The sequence below is a fragment of the Echeneis naucrates genome, chromosome 22, assembly GCF_900963305.1.
Source record: "Echeneis naucrates chromosome 22, fEcheNa1.1, whole genome shotgun sequence".
Lineage (NCBI taxonomy): Eukaryota > Metazoa > Chordata > Actinopteri > Carangiformes > Echeneidae > Echeneis > Echeneis naucrates.
In genome coordinates this window covers 14,126,384-14,147,446 of record NC_042532.1, presented here as the reverse complement: position 1 = coordinate 14,147,446, position 21,063 = coordinate 14,126,384, and the positions used below count along the sequence as shown (strand labels likewise).

Sequence of the window (21,063 nt, the reverse complement as noted above, 5' to 3'; positions counted from 1 at the left end):
GAATTGGGAGGGTGGGGGTGGTGGAAGAGATTAAAGAGCCAAGGCACACAGAAGAAAGGAAGGAAAGTAAAAGAGCACAAGGCCCATTGGTCAAACACAAAGGGGGAGAGAGGGAAAGGACATTTGAAGTCAGGGTTAAACTCCAAATAAGCACACCTTAAACGGGCCTGTGTAAGCTGGCAGTCAGGGCTTTTGGAGTTCCCCTGCAGGTGTGCCTTTGACAGACTTGGCCTCCATAACCTCTCTCTGATCTAGAGTGGGGCCCGGGGTTGGACACAGAAGAAACCGGTGGCATCTTGCTGCCTCTGCCTCCCCATTCTATGTCTATTACATTCACACACGCATGCTTACACTCTGTAAACACACACACACAAACATACTGCCAGACAAGGGGAGAACAAATCTGGTGAGGACTAGAGCAATTGGATTATCACCTCTTAAGGGTGACTTCTGGGCTGACCCCCTTCAGGCTAGCTTGCTGAAACAAGACAGAAAATTTCCTGGGAAAACACTCTCCCTTTAAAGAACCGAGGGACTGCTGTCCTTGTGAAAATACAGCGGCAGTAGCATTAATGGAGGTGGAAATGCCCTCTGGGGCACATGCTCAAATCCCTTTTAGCCATATTACATCAGACCTCTGTGCACTCCTCATCATCACTACATACACTTGAGTAATCAGCAATGGAACATGGGTGTGTAAACCCACAGTATAATGAGCTGATATAACAGCACTGCACCCTTTCTTTGTTTTTTGCCCATGCCTTTGGGTAGAAGAGAGAGAAAGTCACTCCCCTCCTTTTACTGGAGTTCAATCATGATTACTTCCTTGCAACGATTTTACTTTTCTGCTTTTTAATTATGCTCAGCTCACATCCAGATAAGATGGTTTTCATGTACTTCTCAGAGAAAGACAGAAAGAGAGAAAAAGGAAAAAGAATAAAAAAAAAAACTATTTCCCTCAAGCTTTCCCTTAATGGCGCAAAACAGAATTCTCCTCAGCTGCTGTCAGAATAATCTGGGTAATTTTTTCCCTATGTTCTCCAAACATTAGTTTGCACATTAGGCTGACCCAGTTAATGTGCTTTTCCTGCTGTGTAGGACCCAGTTCCTGGCCAAGTTGGGCCAGGCTGGATTGGGCCGGGTCGCGCCAGGGGCCTGTTCATGATTATGGACCAGAGGGACCAGGCCCCAGTCAGTACTGAGGCAAAGGATAGATGGAGAAAAAGAGGAGGGGGGAGATAAGAGGAAGAGTGGGAAAGTCCTAAGAACTGCACTGTGGATGGAAGCGCAGAGTGGTGGTGATGTTGCGGGTATAGAACTCTTACTGGAAGTGGAGCTGACTTTACTGGCAGTCTTCATCCTTTTACAGGTTCTTTTCTCTCACTGTTTTCATGTGTGTGTTTTTTTTTTTCTCTCTCTCTCTCATGATCAACAGACTCGTAAGAACGTAACACAGGGTCAGAAGAAAGACAGAGAGAAAAAAGGAAGAGAGAGAGCGGAAGGGAGGAAGGAAGGAGGGAGCTGAGGGAGCTGATCATTCTCTTTAATCACATTTTGGATGAGGGCCAGGTAGTCTGCGGTACTGAGAGCGAGACAGGGAGGGGTGAGTGAGGAGAGGAGTGTGAGGGAGACAGCAAGAGAGGAAGGGGGTGGGAGAAAGAGAGATGGAGGAATAAATGGAAAGAGAGGGAGAGAAAGAGAGTGAGGATGAGAAAGGGACTTACAGAGAGTGGGGATGAGCTTGAGAGCAGAGCCCCTTGAAACAGCCTGAAGTGCAGCAGCGCTTAAGAAAGGGTGCACATATGCCCACACATACTATGTCTATGCGTGTGTGTATGCAAGAGAGAGTGACAGCCATTCCCGTAAATGCCCGCGAATGCTGAATCCAGCAAGAATCTGGTGTTAGAGCAGAGGCAGGGAGAGATCCATTTTAAAACTATGTGCATTAACTATACTTTTCCCTATAGATTAAGCACTCCACATGAATAATTTAACCTCTCTTATGCTAATGGGATCATGAAAGTATCCCCTCCGTACCGTGTTTTCTCCTCCTCCACAGCAACTCTTCTCATCTTTCAACAATGGCCCTACCCCTTCCCAACAAACCATCAGACAGACATACTGCGCTGTTTTCACAACAGGCACCTGACTAACATGGGGCTGACATGTAGTGACTGCACCGCTTACACTTTCTGATTGCTTCACTGTGGTTCTTTGTGTTTTTCTTTTGAGAGGAGGAAGTGGACATATCCTGTGTGTTTATGTGTTTCTTTGGCCTTTTTTGTTCAGCCTTTGCCGTCACATACAAAAATATACCCATGCCCACATTCACAACACATGCACACCCATGTTGCTTCACCAACGTGGGTGTTGTGGTGAGGTGGGGGCACTGTGTAAAAATTATCAGTGCTCCAACAGCTGGGAGTGAGAGCCATGAAACAGCAGGGCTTGGGTCTGCTTTATTGTTTATCTGTTGTTTATAGGCCAGTGTTCAGCTTTAATTACTACACTAAATTAAACTCTAACAGGCACTTAGAGGGAACCAGCCAGCACATACATGCCCACACACACACACACACAGCATATTTTATATACACAGAGACACCTCGCTGATCACTTCAGAGCTGGAGTATAATTTAGTGAAAGGGAACAAGACCTCCATATCCGTTTCACAGAAAACATCCAGTTTTCTCTGTTTTGGTGTCATGTGTTCTTTTATCTAGTTCTTCATTTTTTTTGGATCTTCTTGATCTCTAAGTTGTAGCAGCAGCAAACAAAAAGCAAAGGTGTGGGAAATGGCAGATTCAACAGGCCCTGGTCATGCCTGGGGAATTTCTGGGCTGACAGGGTGTTGTGTCCTCACCAGGAATGACCCCACTGCCGTGAGCTCAACCACTAAGACCTCGCTGAGTGGGGCCTCCAGCCAGGGCCAAGGGATCTCACCACACACACACACACACACACACACACACACAAATGCACCACAACTCCATCAAGCACAGTATGCTCCCTTGGAGCCGAACACTAAAGCTCTCCCCACTCTTCCTCCCTTTCGCGCCATCTTTCCCTCTCTCAGCCTCCCTGGGGAGCCTGTCTATCCACAAAGCGTGGGGATTGTTCAATTGCTGAGAAAATGTACAAAATGCTTTCTCCTCTCTTCTGTTGAGCCCTTTCCATCTACAGTAGAATCAGGGAATTGTACAGAAAGCCCCTTTGCTCAGCCACTCAAGATGTCAATGTGGATTTGGTCTTCATGCATAGCTAATAATTACAAGTGTGGACTGGAGCTGAAGTAGGCATGCATGTACACACACACTCTGATGCACACATATGCACGCACAGCAAGTAAGGGCAAATTGTTACCCACTGTGCCGAATCACTGTGTGGGGCTTACTGTTCATGACTGCATGCAATTCCCTCTCCTGTGTTTGGGCAAATGTGCAGAGGATTTCATCATGCTGCTCCATCGCACTTTTGGTGTATAACATATTACGGACACCTGCTTGGAAACTATTGCTATTTCAAGGCATGCACATTAATCAAGTTTAACTCCCTGCAACCGATGTTTTTGATATTTCGAGATAAGCTTGGGGGAGCTCCAAAGGACTGTTAATCAAAATAGTGCACAAGTAGGGCCAATGGAGTTTTTCTGTGCTACCTTCTGAACCAGCTCCCTTTAACCGCTGATATTTGTTTATCTAGCCAGAACATAGGGAGTGAGTCTCTCAGAGTCAGTAGGTGAGAGTGTAGAATTTGCCCTGAGGGTGATAATTCATATTTTCTTTTTTGGAGGGAAATTCTTAGGAAAAAAAGGGGGAAAAAAATGTCAGTTAAGTACGGCAGGAGGGGAGAGGTTGAAGCTCTGAGTATGGTACCGAAACCTTTATTCATGTGTCTAAATCTTAACTGGCAATTTTTACTGACAGCTATGAGCATGCTTCACCTTGGTTTACTGCTTGACAATAAATTATTCCACAAGAGGGGCAATATGTATTTGCGCACTTGTTAAATTGTTTTTTGGCATGAGTTCAGAACGATGCTCGCTGCTGAGATAAATGCTGGAGATTGTGGAAGTGAATTCTGTCCACAGAGAGTGCTCTACGACTGCACATACAGTACTTTTATAAAGTGTGAGTTATTGAACTTTATTCTATTGTACATTCCCGAACATCAGCCAAAGGCAAAGAAAAGGGAAGAAACAAGTTAAAACTTTCTACTCTCCAAGACAGTTTGGCTTGGCCACTGTCAGAAATGCTTCACCGTTTCTGGGAGAAATGGACTGGAGTCACAAATTCAACACAAAGATGCTTCTGGATCAATTTTCGAGGTAAATGTTTTTCAAGCCACAGGCGCACACATACAACACACCTTTCAAGATGGAAAAACGGGGGAAGAAAGTTGATGTTTTTCTTGGCAGCTGAAGCCAAAAAGCACTGTTGGTCTCACGCATTCGTCTCCCTCCACATCTCTCCTCTTCGCTCTCAATCTCTCCCATCTACTCTGCCGTCCTCAACTGATCCACATCGTCACCCCTTTTAACAGGGGCCAAGCTGTTAAAGACCCCATTACTGAAGTGAAGCACACATTTCACATTTTCTCTGTGGACTTGAGAGTGTGGACTACAAATTTTATGTGGAAATGTATTGAGATAGGAGGCGAGTTCATGCGTGGAGTGGAGTGGAGTGGAGTGGAGGAGAGGGGAAGGTGGAGAGGTTGGGGAGGGAAGGCTCTGTCAGAATGGAAGGGCCAGAGTCGGGGAGTCAGCGAGCGCTTCAAGCGTTAACGTAATTGCAAGAATGTGAAAAATGAGGCGGCAGGGCTCCCGAGCAGAGCGAAAGGTCAGAGCATGCCTCACACAAAACAACTGGCTGGAGGACGGCCTCATTAGACCATTAAATCAGCAGCCCTCTCTCTCTCTTTCTCCTTTTTTCTCACTCTGCCTACTCTTTCACCTTTCCCACTGCAGCACCTCTGTGCTTCAGTGGCTCTTCTTTTAAATCTCGATTCTATGCCGAGCTGTTTACTTTGTCTTTGCTCTGAACTGGTGTGTCGAACATTTAACACTCTTCAGTGTAGGCCAGGTTCTGGCCCTGATCTGGTCCTGAGTCTATATTGGCCCAGTGCACGGTGCTGTACCGTAACTGTCTTTGGCCCGTATTGATCTGCTGTTACTGGATACGGTGGGGAGAGGAGTCGATAAGTGCTCTGTGGATTACAGGTCACTTGTACTTATGTGTGTAAGATAATCAATAGGCAGTGCATTTCTTCCCCCCCCCCACCCCACCACTCTCTCAGTTGTTTCTGCAGTCTTCATCTCCCATGCTGCTTCCAATTGCAAAGAGGGGTGAAATAACTCTACCTCAGCTTTGTCGTCTGACCTGCAATCATACAGCATTTTTATCTAACATCATAACTTCTACCTGGGAATCCATCACCTACTTTACAGCAATTGTTCCTATTTTTAGTTTTTTACGTTAATACTGTCCTTTAAACCAGCAGCGTGGAAGTAAGCCCAAAATCGTATAAACTGTTTAAGTGTCCTTGAGCAAGAGATACTATTGTATCTGTCACGATTTACTCTATCCCTATCAGGGTGAATTAAGCGTCAAATTTTATTATCCATGCTTTATAATGCTTAGACAGACACATTGTGTTGCATAACCAAGGCCTCACTACCATCATCATCTCCAACTAGTCCTGACAGAGCCAACCACAGAGGTCTGCTGAGGCGTTCATTCTGTGGTCAGTAATGTTTCAGAAGCTGCAAATGCTGCTTTTTGTCTGAAGAGGACAAGATGATTTAAACAGCCCCACCACAAGCACACATCCCATCGATATGTTTGATCAATTATTGGCAAAGCGATAGCCTTGAACGGGCCAACAGCGAGCGGCTTCACTCAGAGAGGGTCTGCGTAAGCATGTAACACAGCATTTGAGCGTGTTTGTGTGTGAAGTGGGTGTGATGAAATTTCATGCAAAACCCTGGACACTGCCAGAGGGCACACACAAACAGAGAAAGAGATAGAGAGACCAATGAAAACACAAGCACACACTCACTGCCGCCAGTGAAAGGAGATCTTGCTGCATTCAAAATAAGACAGGAAAGGCCAAGAGCTCATCATCTGTTCTCTTATTTCATGCAGAAGGTACATTTAATAAACAATTTTAACCTCACAACGTGTTGAAGTCTGGCCTCACCTCAAAATTTATGCAACTGCATATGCTTTTTATAAATTTACATGTCAATATTGAAACAGACCATGACGAAAACAGGAGGCAGATAGCTGTGACTTACACACACTATCTGTGACAAATTCACATACATTAGTTTTGAAATGCATTATTGGTGCTTGGCAGGTCGTGTACTAGATAACACAAGGCTCCCTGAGACATAATTAGGGTCTGTTGTGCAAGAGCAAAGTTAATATGGTTTAAATGCAAGCTAGAACTGGCAGAATTATGCTATTAATCATCAGCTTTTGTTCATCTCTCTAAATAGCAATGTTTTGGAAAGCCCTTTGCCAGGCTGGTGCATGACAGTAGCTGTTGCTTGTATTTGCTCATGAGTGTAACAGTGGATAAGAGTGTCAATTTTTAGGTGTGACTATGTGTTTACATGGAAGCCAGTCAAAAAAATAAATAAATAAAAAAATTCAATAATCCAATGTGGAAGAGGCAGGTCTGAGTTGTTTGTGTGTGGAGAGATATGCCATCTATTTACTGTGGATATTGCATGTGAAAGGGTTAAGGGGAAGTGTTTGCAAAATAATATGTTCTGCTCAGATCTGTGTCTTTACTTATGTGTGTTTATGTGTTAGCGCTTGAGTGCACAACTAATTCCATGTATACATATACATATATGTATGTATGTGTGTGTGTGTGTGTGTGTGTGCGTGCATCCGAGTCTGTGCTGGCTCACCTTGTTCACTGCTGTTGTCACCGCTCTGTGAAGCGTGTCCCCCGCTGGAGGGCCCCGGTGTGCCGGCTGAGTGTGTGGAGGTGGCGTCATCGTGGTCTCTCCAGGAAGCTGGGTTCTGAGGTTTGAAAAGAGAGAAAGCGAGCGTGGGATCCATCCATCCATCCGTGCATCCATCCACATTCCCCGTCCAAACCGCAAACCAGGAGCAGAGAGAGCAGAAAAGGGGGAAAAGGGGGGAAAGTAGCATGGGAGAGACAAAGAGAGAAGAAAAGAGAGGGTGAGAGAATATATGAGTATGTTGGAACTGTGAGAGTGACATCTGTAAGAGTCTGCAGGCACTGTGAGGGACCTTGGCCTGCTTACATTCTCCTGGCAAGGAAAAGACCCCAGTGCCTATTTTCCCCGGCTAGCAGACAATCAACGATGAGACTACAATAATAGATGAACAGAAAGAAACGAATGCACTAAAGCAGCTGGCAATAAGTCAAAACACTGTAATCAAAGTGTTTCATTAATGCATGAGAGCAAAACGCAGCACTGTTAATGTGGCATTTGATTTTGAACGTTGCAAGTGGAGCACTTGTGAGTGATTTTCTAAACACATATGGCAGAGCCCAGTGAAGTTCGTTTATATGATACCAATTGAGACTTCCGTGTCAAGTGAGAAATATAGAGGTAAAAAGTCCAAACAGACCACAGCCGCCATTAATCATTACCACTGTCAGAAATGAAAATAAGATATGACAGTGATTCTCCTGCTAATCTGCCAAAAATGTGTACACGCCCACACTGTCATACACACATGCCCACAGAGGCTTGCAGACATACGCTTACGCACCCATGCTAATGACATAATAGAGCAAAAAGTATAAACACGTATGCACACACACTCACTTTATATATACAAACGCATGCTGAAAAGAGTGTTAAATCTCAGGTGGCTAACTTCAAAGAAATGTCCATAAACAAATCCGTGGCTTTAAGGACAACCTTCTTTTCTCGTTCCCTCCTTCTAACAGTTCATTTTCTCTCATCCTCCACTCCTTCCTGGTCATTCCCACTGCCCTGTCGGCGCACACAGGGAAACAGGATTTTCTACTGTACAGGAAAGGCTTTATCAGTGCCACATGAAGGCAGCCTGGAGGTGGAATTTCCTCTGCCATTCAGGCAATAGAAGGACAGCCTGATCATTTGCCACACTCACACCCGCAAATGCGCAGGCTTAATCAAATCAACACAGCCTCCCACACGGGGTTGATAGGGCTTCATATCGCACACAACCCCCTAGCTAGTCTTTCCCAATTTAACATGTCACCTGAGCACGATGACAAAATGTTGGCAAACGTGTGCACAACGTTGTGCGGGGCCCGAGAGAGAGGCAGCCCCTTGTGCAGGGCCCAAGCCAAACAAACACAGGCCTGCACCAAGGCTTCCCACAAACCTCAACCCACTTCTCGGTTCCCGCTAGGGTTTTTTTTTTTTTGCCTTCCTCAAACACACATAAACACACATATATACATAGGAAAGCAGAGGGAAAATGTAGACACCACAGAATATTCCAAGAAAAAGACAGTTTTTACCATTTTGTCTAACTTCAGTAGTGTTCCTGATGAACTTCTTTTCCCTCAGCTCCCGCCAGAGAGGAGCCTGCCTGCCTGCTTTGTTGCTCCAGTCAGAGTGAGTTGTACTGGAGGAGGACAGACAGGATAGGGCCTGGAGACTATTGGAGGTTTGCAAGGATACAGAGGCTATAAGACAAGCGGCTGCTGAAGCTCCCCTGGGTGTGCAGTCCTGATGTGCTGCTGCTTGTTCTGCTGTGGAGGCGAGGCTGCTGCTATGCCTGTGAGCGAGGGCCTTTTATCTGCTAAGTTTTTTGGGGAAGGAGGGCTGTTTTCTTAAACAGCTTGGAGCTGAAAACAGCAGACAGAAACACACAAGACCCTTCAGACCCTCCGCTCCACTCAAGGCCCTCTCAGCGTCAGCTGTTCACCGAATGGCAATCAGATAAAGAGCTTGGAGAATTCCTCAGAAAAGGGCTAAGAAGACAGGGCAAACAGTACCCTATGCAAGGGTTTAAGCCCTCCATAGTGAGCGGAAGTAAAAGTGTCCCCGTTCTGAGAGGGACAGGTGAATGTGATGTGTTCACTCTCTAGGCCACTGATCAACATATGGCACACTTCACACGAACAAGGTCTGATGCTATAGTCGTTTTCTGTTATTCTCAGCACAGCCTCGTCTGAGTAAAATCAATAATGTGGGAAAAGCCCATCAAACCTCTCACACACTCTAATTGTGTCTTTGTCATAAGGAACATGGAGGGAAGGGAGAAAGAGAGGTAAAAATCCCAGACTCCCTGAGCTGGGCTCTGCGCACTCCGAACAAGCTGTTGTTGTTCCAAGAGAAGAAAATGACGGGGTTCTACTTCCCCACAATGAGACACCCACTGCTGGCAAGACGCGAGACAGACCTGAAAAACTAAGCTTGCAGCTCTCACACGCTCTTGCTCTCTTGTTCTCTCTCTCTCTCTCTCTCTCTAACACTTGCCAGCTATGGCCACAGCATGGTTTTAATGCAACAGCTGAATCGATAGGACTTAATTTAGCTATCATTGCAGGGTAATGTGTCATTTTTAATGGTGCTAGCACTAAATTAAATTCAAAGACACCTCAGCTAATGGTGTTAAAGGGAATGATATTTTGCTGTGATTTGCTACCCTGTGGGTTTAATGGGCCTGTATGCAGGGATATAGATAAAGCTTTGTTAGGTCGGTTCTTATAGGGCAAAAAGCAGACCGCAGCACTTTATATGACCGAATAATAATGCAGTGGCTAGTGGGACCACTGAATAGAGAGTGGATATTTTAATGAAGCGTACACGTCCCCTGTAATACCTGTAAGTCATCTCTCATTCATAATCCTGTCTGCAAAAACAAGACAACAAATATCAAAACCACAGCGTAAACTTTCTGTGCTCAACGAGGTGACAAAAGCAACAGCCTTTCCTCCACATGAATAATTTAGCGGGCCTCTCTGAGGTACGGAGTGTGTATCATCAGACACCACGCTGCACAACACAAACACACACAACCATTTTGTCACAACCCCCGTGGGTCTGATAAAGTTCAAACAAGTTGTAAAAAAAAAAAATCATGTCACCCAAACAGCCTTCTTCAACCTACACAGGAAGTCCTCGAAAAGCATAGAGGAAGAAGCAAAATGTGGGGGGGGGTCTCTAGCCCATGTGACTATTCCCCGAAGCTGGGCATAATTAGGAGTCAAACATGGTTCACTCCATGCTCTTCACTAATTGTGTTAAAGAGCAGTGTTACCAGGAGGAGGAGGAGGAGAACGGCAGCGAGCAAACACACATACATGCGCAGGCAGGAACGCACACACAGACGCAAACAAACACAATAGGACTAGATAGAGAATAAGATACAAAAGAAGCGTGGTCTCTAGGGGCAGCCTTTTCTGTTTGCTGGGGTTAGCAACTGGCAGCTTATAATACAAGTTGTAATTAATATAAAAGCAGGAGACAATATGGGAAGTAAGGCTTGTAGTGCAGCCAGGCCACAGGAGAGCAGGAGAAGGCTGCTGTCTCCTCTGCTCCCGTCCCTTGTTTCTCATTTACAAACACCTGCCTGGCACAATCTCACTTTCCTCGCTGCACTCTGCCTACATCCCTAGGAATTTGAAATAAAATTGATTTAGCGGCATCATTGAATTTCCCTCAAATTCCCCTGGAACCTGGAGGGAAGGGAAGATGTAGTAGCAATGTAAGGTAGGCTGGGAGTGACTAGCCTTGTGTCTGCACGTGCATGTGTGCGCGTTGTACGTTGTACTGCCACTGCAAAGAGCAGCTACGGGGTTTGTGTGCTGAGCCTGTACAGAATCGCTGACACAACAGAAACACACAAGGCTATAAATCATAATGCCAGTTGACATTTCAAGACACATCTTGCCACATGGCATAAACAGAGAAAAACTCCTCATGTTTTTGTTGGGTTAAGAGTCTAATTATACACAGTTGGTTTTCAGAAAGTGTTGGGGCACCTTTATTGAACAGCTGAGTATTTACAACACCCACAATTATCCAGAACATAACAAGTCCTTAATTTATTAGCTAATAATTTACTTAAAAATGTTTTAACAGACATGAGATTGCATTGATGCTTTAAAACTTTCTCTAAGGCAAAAATACAAAAACATTTTGTTGTTTTTTTTTTTTTATTATTATTTTTAATAGTCGTGAAAGGCACATCACACTGGAAAATATGTCTTTGAAAGAACCAATTACATTTTTAAAAAATGAATAAAAAATATGACTACAATTGTGATTCATTGGTTTGGCACACATCAAAATGACACATCCAAAATATGAAATGGCATAAATATAAAACGGAGAAGTCATTACATGTGATTTTACTTTCATGTATTCCCTATGACAAATAGCTATAAAATATGGCCTTTCAAATGAGTATGTAAATATATTTCTGTACTATAATTTACTATATATGTTCTATTTCACTGTAAGTCAACATGCATGTATGTCATGATCTTAAAATTAATGCTGAGTGGCTATTTTTCATTGCAGTCCTTTACAGCATGCGTGCCATTAAATGAGGGGGAGTGTGAGAGACGCAACAAGTGAGCTTCTCTCCAGCCACGGCAGCGATGATTCGATATGCCTGCCAACGGGGGCCTGCCTCTGAACACTAATCAAAAAGGAAATGTAAGGCCAGACATCCCACCATCACAAAACAATTGTGTGGATCAGACAGAGCGGTCCAAGTCGACGATGCGCTGTTTTCATGGGAAGTAGGGAAGAGATCCAAACATAGTTGGTCCCCGAGGAGGGGAACAAAGCTAGTTGAATTAGAACACCTCCAGAACAGAGAAATTCCACGGTTCAGCAGGCCGGCTCGGCCCGAGGGCTCGCTGTCCACAGGCACAGAGCAGCAGCAGCAGGGGGCTGTTTGCGTGCTGCACCATGCACGATGACATACAGAAACAGGACAGTGCTGAGCACCCATGTATACTGATACAAACAGTAAATCAATGCGTGGGCACAAAAGAACTATTGCGTTACTTGGCTGAACCTGTGACATCACCATATCTAACCAATGGCCTACTGCGCCCAGATCCTGTACCAGAGGATCAAACGTAAACAGAAAGGTCTTTTTCCCTCGACTCTTTTTCCCTTTCCAGCAGTGCACAGTCAAGATAAGCGACACCATAACCTCTATGGGAACAACTATCACTCCCTGAGGAACGCTCTCCTAAACACAGCAAAGAGTCTAGCAAACGCTACAGAAATTATGTATAACAAATCCAGAACCATGCAGAAATTCAAAGACGGTTTCAAAAGCATATAATGCATATGCATGGAGGAAATGAAAAGCCTCCTTCTGTTAATATGTAAACTGGACTGAAGAAGCGGCACAGTACGACGAGAAGACACAAAGGCTAATTCATTAGAACAGATAATATTCAGACTCTGTTAATTCTATTTGCCTTCCTAATTGGATGTAGCAAAGAAAAGACAGAAATTTTATTCATTAATTAAAAGACAAGAGCGCAAACCACTGACAACACCACACACACACACACACACACACACAGACACTGTACCAAGCGTTTACAGATCTACACCACTGTGCCCCCCCCCACCCACCCACCACTACCTCCATCACCTTTCATGTGTAATACAACATCGTTCTTTCTTTCTTTCTTTTAAATGGGACGGGGTTGATCTGAGGAAGGGCGACGAGTTAGGAAGCCTTGGGTGGGCTAAATGGTTGAGACAGTCACCGAAAGCGAGGACGGGAAATCAACAGTGTCAGCAAGACCTCATCCCGCTTTCACTATACCATAATCCAATCATCTCTAAGACAATGCTGCATTCAAGTGTAAATAATGCTGTGCTTATTATGCTCCGCTGTCAGGTATGAGGAGAGGAGAGGAGGGGAAACGGGAGACAGAGGTAGAGAGAGGACACACACTCTCATACACACATAAAAACAAGCTCAATGGGCCGCCTCCTCCACAGTGAAGAGCCTCATCATCTCCAGAAAAACCAACTTTCACCAAATGAGATGTAGCCCAGGGCTATATATTAAAAATGCATATCAAAGCAAAGAAAAATGGACGGGAGAGATCCTAACTAAATAAATTAGCATATCTAACTATTAAACCGCCTTCCTCTCCACATTGAGAGGCAAGGACAGAAATGAATAATAAAACACAGCCAAATACAAATGAATAAATAAAATAAATAAATCAAGAGGAGTAGGAGAGAAATTGCTTTCCAACCAGCGGTACAGTTTTGCGCATTACTTCCCAATATTCAAAACACATTGTAGGCATGCAAAACTGGGTTCTTTTTAATTAGACCCGGAAATTACACTGAAGGAGTTAACTATTGACTACAAGGGTTTTAGATCATATCTGCTCTGTACATATTTTAACCTCCACAGTTTCACTTTCTGCAGATATTTCTGTCAAAGCACCGCTCACACGCACTGTACAAAAATAAGGCACAGTGTTCTTATTTATTAGGAAAGAAATAACTATAAGCTGGAGTGTGTATGTTTCTATAATTATGCTGTGCTCCTCCACTACTAAACTCATTTCTCAGCTCAGACTCAGCTCTAAAAGCAAACAAGGGGTGGGGGGGGTTCTCGTCTGCTTTAGTCAAATCCAGGTCAGCAGTTGTGTAGGTTATGATAAAAAAAAAAATAATAATAATAATTGTGTCAGAAAAGTGACATAAATGCCTGAAAACTTACACAACTAATGCGGTGGTCGGTCCAAATGACTCCCAGAGAAATGGTTTGTCATGCCTCTTTGTTTATTGCTGCTCCTGATTTGCCTTATTGGCATATCTAATTTTTCTAATTATCAAAATATTTCTCACAAGTGGACTGATGACAACGCTGCTGTCTGAGCACTGAAGGCACCATTGGAAAATGGCTTGAGTATCAACCATCTGCCATGAAACTAAACAGGCTAGTTTATCTAATCTCTGCAATATAAACAGCAGCATGCCTCATTTCTGCACTTGTGTTGGAGGACCACAATATTGCCGTTCGGATCGCTCCTCAGAACCAACATCGGCATCTAAGGTCTAATTAGGTTTTAATTCACCTTGTGCAGCGCGCAGCTCGGTCCTGTGAACGCGACGGGCTTTCAAAAGGGGGGAATCCACCGCTATTAGGCCTATAGCCAGACCCGACAGATGCAGCGCAGTGACTCTGCATAACACTTAAATCTGCTTTAATTCCTAATAGGCTTGGCCCTTGTGTTGCACTGATATTAACTAGTCACTTTGTTCAAACAGCCGCTCACTTCGCTCTCTCTCTCTCTGTCTCTCTGTCTCTCCACCTCTACCCAAAATATTAACTTCATCACATGCAATAATTCAGAGATATCAACCCAATAACACTCTGTCAGCTCAATCCGTGCAACGAGGTGAAGCCTGTGTTTATTACACCGAAAATCCGCGATTTAAACCAAGGCATCGATCTTCAAATTTAAAGCTTCTGTACTTCAGGTGCATATAATTGAATTCAGCATTATGGAGCCTCCAGCCATAAAACGGGGGAAGCAGAGGAGAAAGCCACTGCAGAGCAAAAAAAAAAAAAAAAAAAAAAAAAAACCACACGGCAATCAATACGAAACAATTAAACACATTAACATCAACAGCAATGGAGGGCCCTCCGGACGAACCATCATATGCCTTGTGAACTTGACATTGATGGTAAGCCTTTAGCTCTGAGATCTATTTCAATGGGGCTACCACTTTCTCCACCTCTGCAGCAAAATCCACAGCTTTATACGCGCAGGCCATATCCAGCTCCCACAGCCCCAAATAATAAAGCCCCCTTTCTTTTTAAATATTGGCCTTAAGCTAAAGCTTACCGCTGATACCCTGCTTTAACGTTAAACCTGCGTAACAGATAATTGCCTCACGTTTTTTTTTTTATTCCTCTCTCTCTCTGTCTCTTTTCAGCTTGCAACTCTCCATTATGCACGGCAGCGATCTGCACACGCGCGCCCTCAAATCCACACAAACACACGCGCGCACACCAACTCCAATCCCGAGCACAAGTAGGGACGCATTATGCACACATGACTGGCCCTAATCAAAGGGCTAAAACAATAACTCAGTGCATTGTATCACATCTAGCTTTTGACCTGAGAACATCGATGGGCAGATTTTTTTTTTGCCTTGCAGAACAGAGCGTGCTCTATTTACTGATGGCACAGCAGTGTCACACACCGAGCAGAGGGTAAGTCCCCCCCCCCCCCCCCCCCCCCCCCCCCCCGTCAGGCTAATAAATAAATAAATACTTTTTTTTTTTAGTTTGCATTAAAAGTAATCAGATTTTTTTTTTCCACAGAAGACCATCCACATGCACTGTCTTCGGAAATTCGTCAACCTCTCATCGCCAACATGCAGACAACAACATTAATACAAAAAAAAAAAAACGGCACACCACACATGAGGAATATAAATAGATCTCGTGTTACTTACGTGATCTGCAAGGTTGGTCGATGATCCCGAGAGTTCTTCGTGATCTGATTTCGAGCTGCCATCCCGTTCGTCGATTACTAGATCTATTGGCATTTTTCCTTTCAAACAACTGATGTACCGGTGGCAAAAATTGTCGCAGAGCTCATGCACCTAGAGGAGGAAAAAAAAGAGGAAGAAAACACCTTTTTTTCAGGATGGGGAAACGCTTCAGTCGGTCCAAGAATAACTCCAATTAAGGGTGCATTATCGGCAGCAAGGAAACAATAGTGAAATTGTTGCAGTGCTTATTATTCTCAGGAGACTGGAGCAACAAGTTGAACGACCAAAAAAGAAAAAAGATATATATATATATACATAACTACAATAATAATAACAATTATAATAATAATAAAGAGCACGTCGTGAGCTATAGAGAAATAATGACCAGCCGAAACTAAATCTGCGGATCAATAACAACCTGAGCAAAGAGGCTGCAGCACCTTTTATCAATATTCAATGCAGCTGCAAAAAGAAATAAAATAGCATATTTTATGCAAAAGGGGTTGAAAAAACACCCTGAAACTTTCTGCAAATTTGGTATTTTTTAAAGTACATCTGCCAATAAACTCAGACCTGTGCTGGGTACTTATAATATCGGTGACATTAAAATTCAAGTCTTTGGACATGCGTTTGCCACAAGAACATAAAGATATTTACCTTTTCTAATTCCAAGAGGTGAAACCGTAATACTTGTATGGCTTGTATCATCTGGAAGTAAAGAAAATGAATACAAATTCATATCGCAGGATAAATATATTTTTTAACATTATGATGATAATCTGCCACTATGGCTATGACACTATGGAGTGCATTGTAGCCAGAGATTTATTTATTTTATTTTTTCTTTTACAGTAAAAAGAAATCTTACAGTCTAATAAAGACCAAGTTACTTCACACACGCTGGTCACAGCTGGGTCAGTTTAGGTGGGAAGACGGAACAATGACAGCGACAAATGTGGTCACAGAGCTTCACTTCAAAACTGATCTGACATCTGTGAGGAACTTTGACTCATATGTTCCCTTCATTTGGGCTGTGTGATGCTTCGGACACTCCACAGAGTACACAACCCCAAAGACTACACACATATCCTGCACCTACAACCGCAACCGAGGCAGCGACTACACGGACACAGAGAGGGTCAAAATGTGCGCTTACCAAATTGTCCAACTCTGGATTTGATGAAAATAAAGGTTTTTCTGCCCGGACCTAAAATAACACACCAAATGTCAAAGTTAGTTTGGCATGAAATGTGGGAGACTTGCGTTGTTCGTTTATGTATTTTTCACACTGACATGTTACCTGATAATGCAACTTAAAAAAAAATGCTTGCAGAGAACCAAATAGTATTATAATTAATTCATCTTATTAAAATAAAAACCTTTTAATGCAAATAAATACATAAATAAATAAAATAAATAAATAGCAGGCATAAAAAATGAGTGACATGACGCAGCCACAGCATTCAAAATATATTATCGGCTTTATATTTTTAATTTATATATATATATATATTTATTTTTTTTATTTTTTTTTTAATAGTTCAAAATTGACCTGTTTGGCAAAGACAGCAATGTCCTCATTGAAGGAGTCTGAGGAGCAGACATCGCCGCCTGCTACGCCGGGCTCCCTCGGAGTACACGTCGCCAACTCGCACTTCTCAAAAACCAGTGCGAGGAGTGGGAATAAAGGGTGACTGCAAGAGGGGAAACACAGCCTGAGCACAAGCAGCACACCGGCTCCACAAAGCCCACTGCAAAAAATGTCTATGCCAACCTGCACATCAGTCGCATCGGTGCTGCTGTGGGGGGGGAAATAAATTAGAAAAATCTCACTTTTCCTAAAGCAGATCTAAAATGAGATTACGGGACTAATTTCCCGCTGCTGGGTTGTTTCTGCACACTTTTCCCCACAGGAAGTGAACGCATCTTGAAAGTGAGGTGGAAAACAACTGGGACAGTGCCTCTTGATTGAGGAGAAATATGTGTAGAAGCTGTTTAGAGTTGGAAACGAGGCTAAATAACGTCTGCAATATTTCAAATGTCCCGGTTTGTGAAAACGAAAAGGCTTTTCAGACTCGGAGTGATATTAATCGACTGACATTTCTTGCAGTGCAAGGCCAAAAACGGCAGAGAAGTCAACAAAACTTCACACTACAAAAAAAAAAAAAAAAAATAATAATAAAAACAGGACTGACACACACAACTGAGGGTACTGGGATTTTTGACAAATTACACAGTGCGCAAGAAAAGTCGCAAATGAATAAAAAATAAATAAAAGATTTTAGCGTGAGTGACACTACGCACGCACTTCAGGCACCGAGGACTTCAATGTTTCTTCCCTAATGGGCCTAAAAGTATAACAGAGGAGCAGAGGTTAATAAAAAAATGAGTAAAGCCTAATTTCAAGTCTTCTAGCAACGTGAGACAAACTGTCACCAGAATCATTTTCAAAATCTTAATTATAATCCTAAATGGGGAAAAAAACACTATTTCTACAAGTTAACTCCACCAAGCTGACATAAATGTCTTCGGGTGGCGTGAGATTTAAAATGAACGTAAACTCTGTTTCACGTATGATTTTACGCGGTAAAGGTTTGAAGTGGATTTACTGTGTCACGTCCCAGATTGTTATGGTACACCGGATTAGAGCGCTTTCTGTGTGAGTGTGTTGGTCTGCAAGACGTGAAAACATTTTGCAGTCATCAGTTTTCACCCAGAAATACACTTTCCTCCACGATTAAAGAACAACCTCACAACAGTCGACTCCTAAACACACCGCGTTCGTGTGTTAGGAAGAAAAACGAGGACAAGTTTCTGCCTGAACCTCCCGAGAAGTTTTAAATGAGACTATTTAAGTTTAGACAAACACTCTTGGTGTGGGATACTAAAGCTTTAATAAGGTGGAACATGCGCTGTGGTGTTGAAAAAGATTTTTGCTCCACTTCCCTGCAGTCTGTGACTCCCAGGCTGTGCACCGAGCGCTTCCACATTATTTTATAGCTTGTATTTCAAGCTCGGGGCTTATACTCTTACTTACTGCCGGCTCGACGCTGCCTTCTACACTGAGTATAAAATTACACACCAACAAAACTCCCCCCGACCAACAATAGAGCTACAAAATTGCGGTCAGTCCTTCACTACACACCATTTAAATTTAGTGGTGGGAGAGAAACTGCATCAAAAGTGACTTATGAAGAAGCTGGAAACTTCTGAAAAGAAATAATATGTGTATTCAGAGAGAGAGAGGGGGACTAGAGAATGCAAGCGTATTTGGTTCATGCAAACCTTACCCATAAATTTGATCTTTATCCCTCTTTAAAACGTCGTTGACAGCAGAGCCCATGCTGGTGGGCATAACGTTTGGATGGGGAGCGTGGGCTCCGTAGTGCTGGCTGGCGTGCAGCGGCGGCCCGTGGTTCAGGTGGTGGACCTGGGGAAGCGGCCGGGGAGCATGCGGGTCCCCGTACATCGACGCCGGGACTCCGTCCATCCCACCGTAATGGGCCAGCTCATCGTACTGGGGATAAAATCAGAGCAAAAAAAAAAAAAAATAGAAAAAAAGGAAAAATAAAGAAAGAAAAGAAAAGAAAAAAGAACGAAAAGAAAAGTCAGCGCGGACTGTCCCGTTAGTTTTTTGATATTTGTTTTTTTTTTTTTTTTGGGGGGGGGTATACAAAAAAACAAAAACAAATGTGAAAAGTAAACGCATGCCGACTCATTTTCAACACAGGCAAATGAGAAACTAAGAAGCTGTAGCGGTGAAAATGCGCTGCAGCCAGGACATGAAAAGTGTCATATATTATAATCTGAGTGAAACGGTTTGTCATTACCAAAAACATTATAACTTAGATGCTCCCCGAAAGAGAGTTGGATGAGTGAAGAGAGCGAATTAGTTTGGAGTCTCCTGCGAAAACTGCTCCACGACTGTCGTGGAGGCTGTCGGTAAAAGCGGAGGCTGTCACTTTTGCTTGAAGAGTAAGGGCGCTGCAAAAATGTCAAATATCGCGGCTTTGATATGAATACTTTGCAAAATTTGCCAGCAGCCGACAAGAGGTTAGCGATACGAGGGCCTCCCTACAGTGGATTTGAACAGGTAAGTGTTGGAGATTTAAAACCTACCCTTTGCGCCATCAGGCTGCGCTCCAATAAACTCCTGAATCTGTCGTATATTTAATATCCCAGTCCCGGTTTGAAAGTGATTTAGTGGCAGGATTCCTCTTTCAACCAACTTTGCGAATTCTCCTATTCGCCAGTGTGGTTCAGTTGAAATCGTAGCATCGGGGAGTTTTGCAATTTTTCTTGTTTTCCCTCTTTTCCTCGGAAAAAAAAGAAAAAATGCGCCAAAGTGAAGGTTACAATCGGCCCATCAACAACCTGCATGTAACTAAACTGTCGTGTCTCATGGCTTTTTGCCACTCCAGCTGTCAATCAAAGCCAGAGGTTGTCAAGGTAATGAATGAATGACGGTTGGTGATGATGTTCAAGAGAAGGACGAATCTTTTTAGTCCGTTTTCATCCCGAAAGTCCGCGTCTCCTTTAATGCCTCCAGATCGCTATCTTGTTTTATTATCACTGAAAAAAAAAGAAAAAAAAAGAGGAAAAAAAGCAGGAGAAATTAAGAGATTGCGACTGGGATCTTTCCTTTCTTTCCCCCCGTAGGTATTTCGTCTATCTGGCGAGACTGAGATGAGTGAGTGTCAGCGAGTGTTGGCAGGTTGGCTGCTAGCTTGCTTATAGAAACAGAGTCAGTTCGCAGCGCCGAGCGGTGGGCGAATGAAATGACGGATCCCGGAAGTAGTGGTGGCCATAGCCAGTCCTACAGCAGCTCCAGAAAAGAGAGAGGAGAGACCAAATCTTGTGATATGCAGAGTAAATGCGAGGCACAGAGACGGCTTCAACTCCACACTGGGGGTAAAAAGCCAAACCAACACAGCTCCAAACTCCCACCCAATTCCTTTTCGCCGAGGACAGTCCTATAAAGAAAAGCAAGAGAAGGCTGAGTGAGGACGTTTTTTTTTTTTTTTTTTTTTTTTTTAAACCAGCGCGGACTGCTGAGTGAAATTAACATAACACTGAGTGAACTAAACTGCATGAAGTATGATTACTTTTTTTAAGGTTGGTTTTAAAGCAGAATTTACGCATGGCGCAACCAAACTTTTACGCACGGTAATATGGAGCATTAACAACAACAAATAAACAAATAAACACGAATGACTATTTGGATATTTTTTCATCCTTTCTATTAGGTGATAGAAGATGAAACAAGGCATCTTAGGTTAGAATTACCAGGACGTCTCATGAATGCTGAGTTTAATACATGCGCATGAAGCTTACTTGTTATCTGTCCTGTGGTTATAAGCCTGTGTGCCTACGTGGGTTAATATCTCATTAATGCCTCCTAATCTTACAGCTAATTATTGCTCTGGTCTTTTTTAGCAAATTAAACGACATGCAGCACCCCTGTAACTCCTGAATGAACTTTTCCAAGAGAGGGACACAGAGAGAGAGGGAGAGAGAGAGAGAGAGGGAGAGAGAGAAAAGGGGGGATGGGGAGTGGAAAAAGTAATTTT

At 43.4% G+C, this 21,063-nt stretch overlaps 1 protein-coding gene across 8 annotated transcripts in view; it reads right to left on the bottom strand.

Annotated features, from left to right (window-relative positions):
* The window catches only part of meis2a (Meis homeobox 2a), a 78,848-nt gene extending 58,509 nt beyond the window's left edge, over positions 1-20,339 (bottom strand). For 2 of the 8 annotated variants that reach the window (XM_029493240.1, XM_029493243.1), the window contains exons 1-7: positions 19,613-20,335; positions 18,784-19,010; positions 17,046-17,187; positions 16,650-16,700; positions 16,151-16,201; positions 15,455-15,604; positions 6,920-7,034 (exon numbers count right to left, since the gene is read on the bottom strand). In XM_029493240.1, the coding sequence (XP_029349100.1) occupies positions 6,920-7,034; positions 15,455-15,604; positions 16,151-16,201; positions 16,650-16,700; positions 17,046-17,187; positions 18,784-19,010; positions 19,613-19,624 (748 nt within the window). In that variant the 5' untranslated portion in view covers positions 19,625-20,335. Of the gene's footprint in view, positions 1-6,919; positions 7,035-15,454; positions 15,605-16,008; positions 16,010-16,150; positions 16,202-16,649; positions 16,701-17,045; positions 17,188-18,783; positions 19,011-19,612 lie in introns of all 8 variants that reach the window. The other 6 variants (XM_029493239.1, XM_029493242.1, XM_029493246.1 and 3 more) reach the window with 5 other exon arrangements.
* Positions 20,340-21,063: the final 724 nt, after the last annotated feature.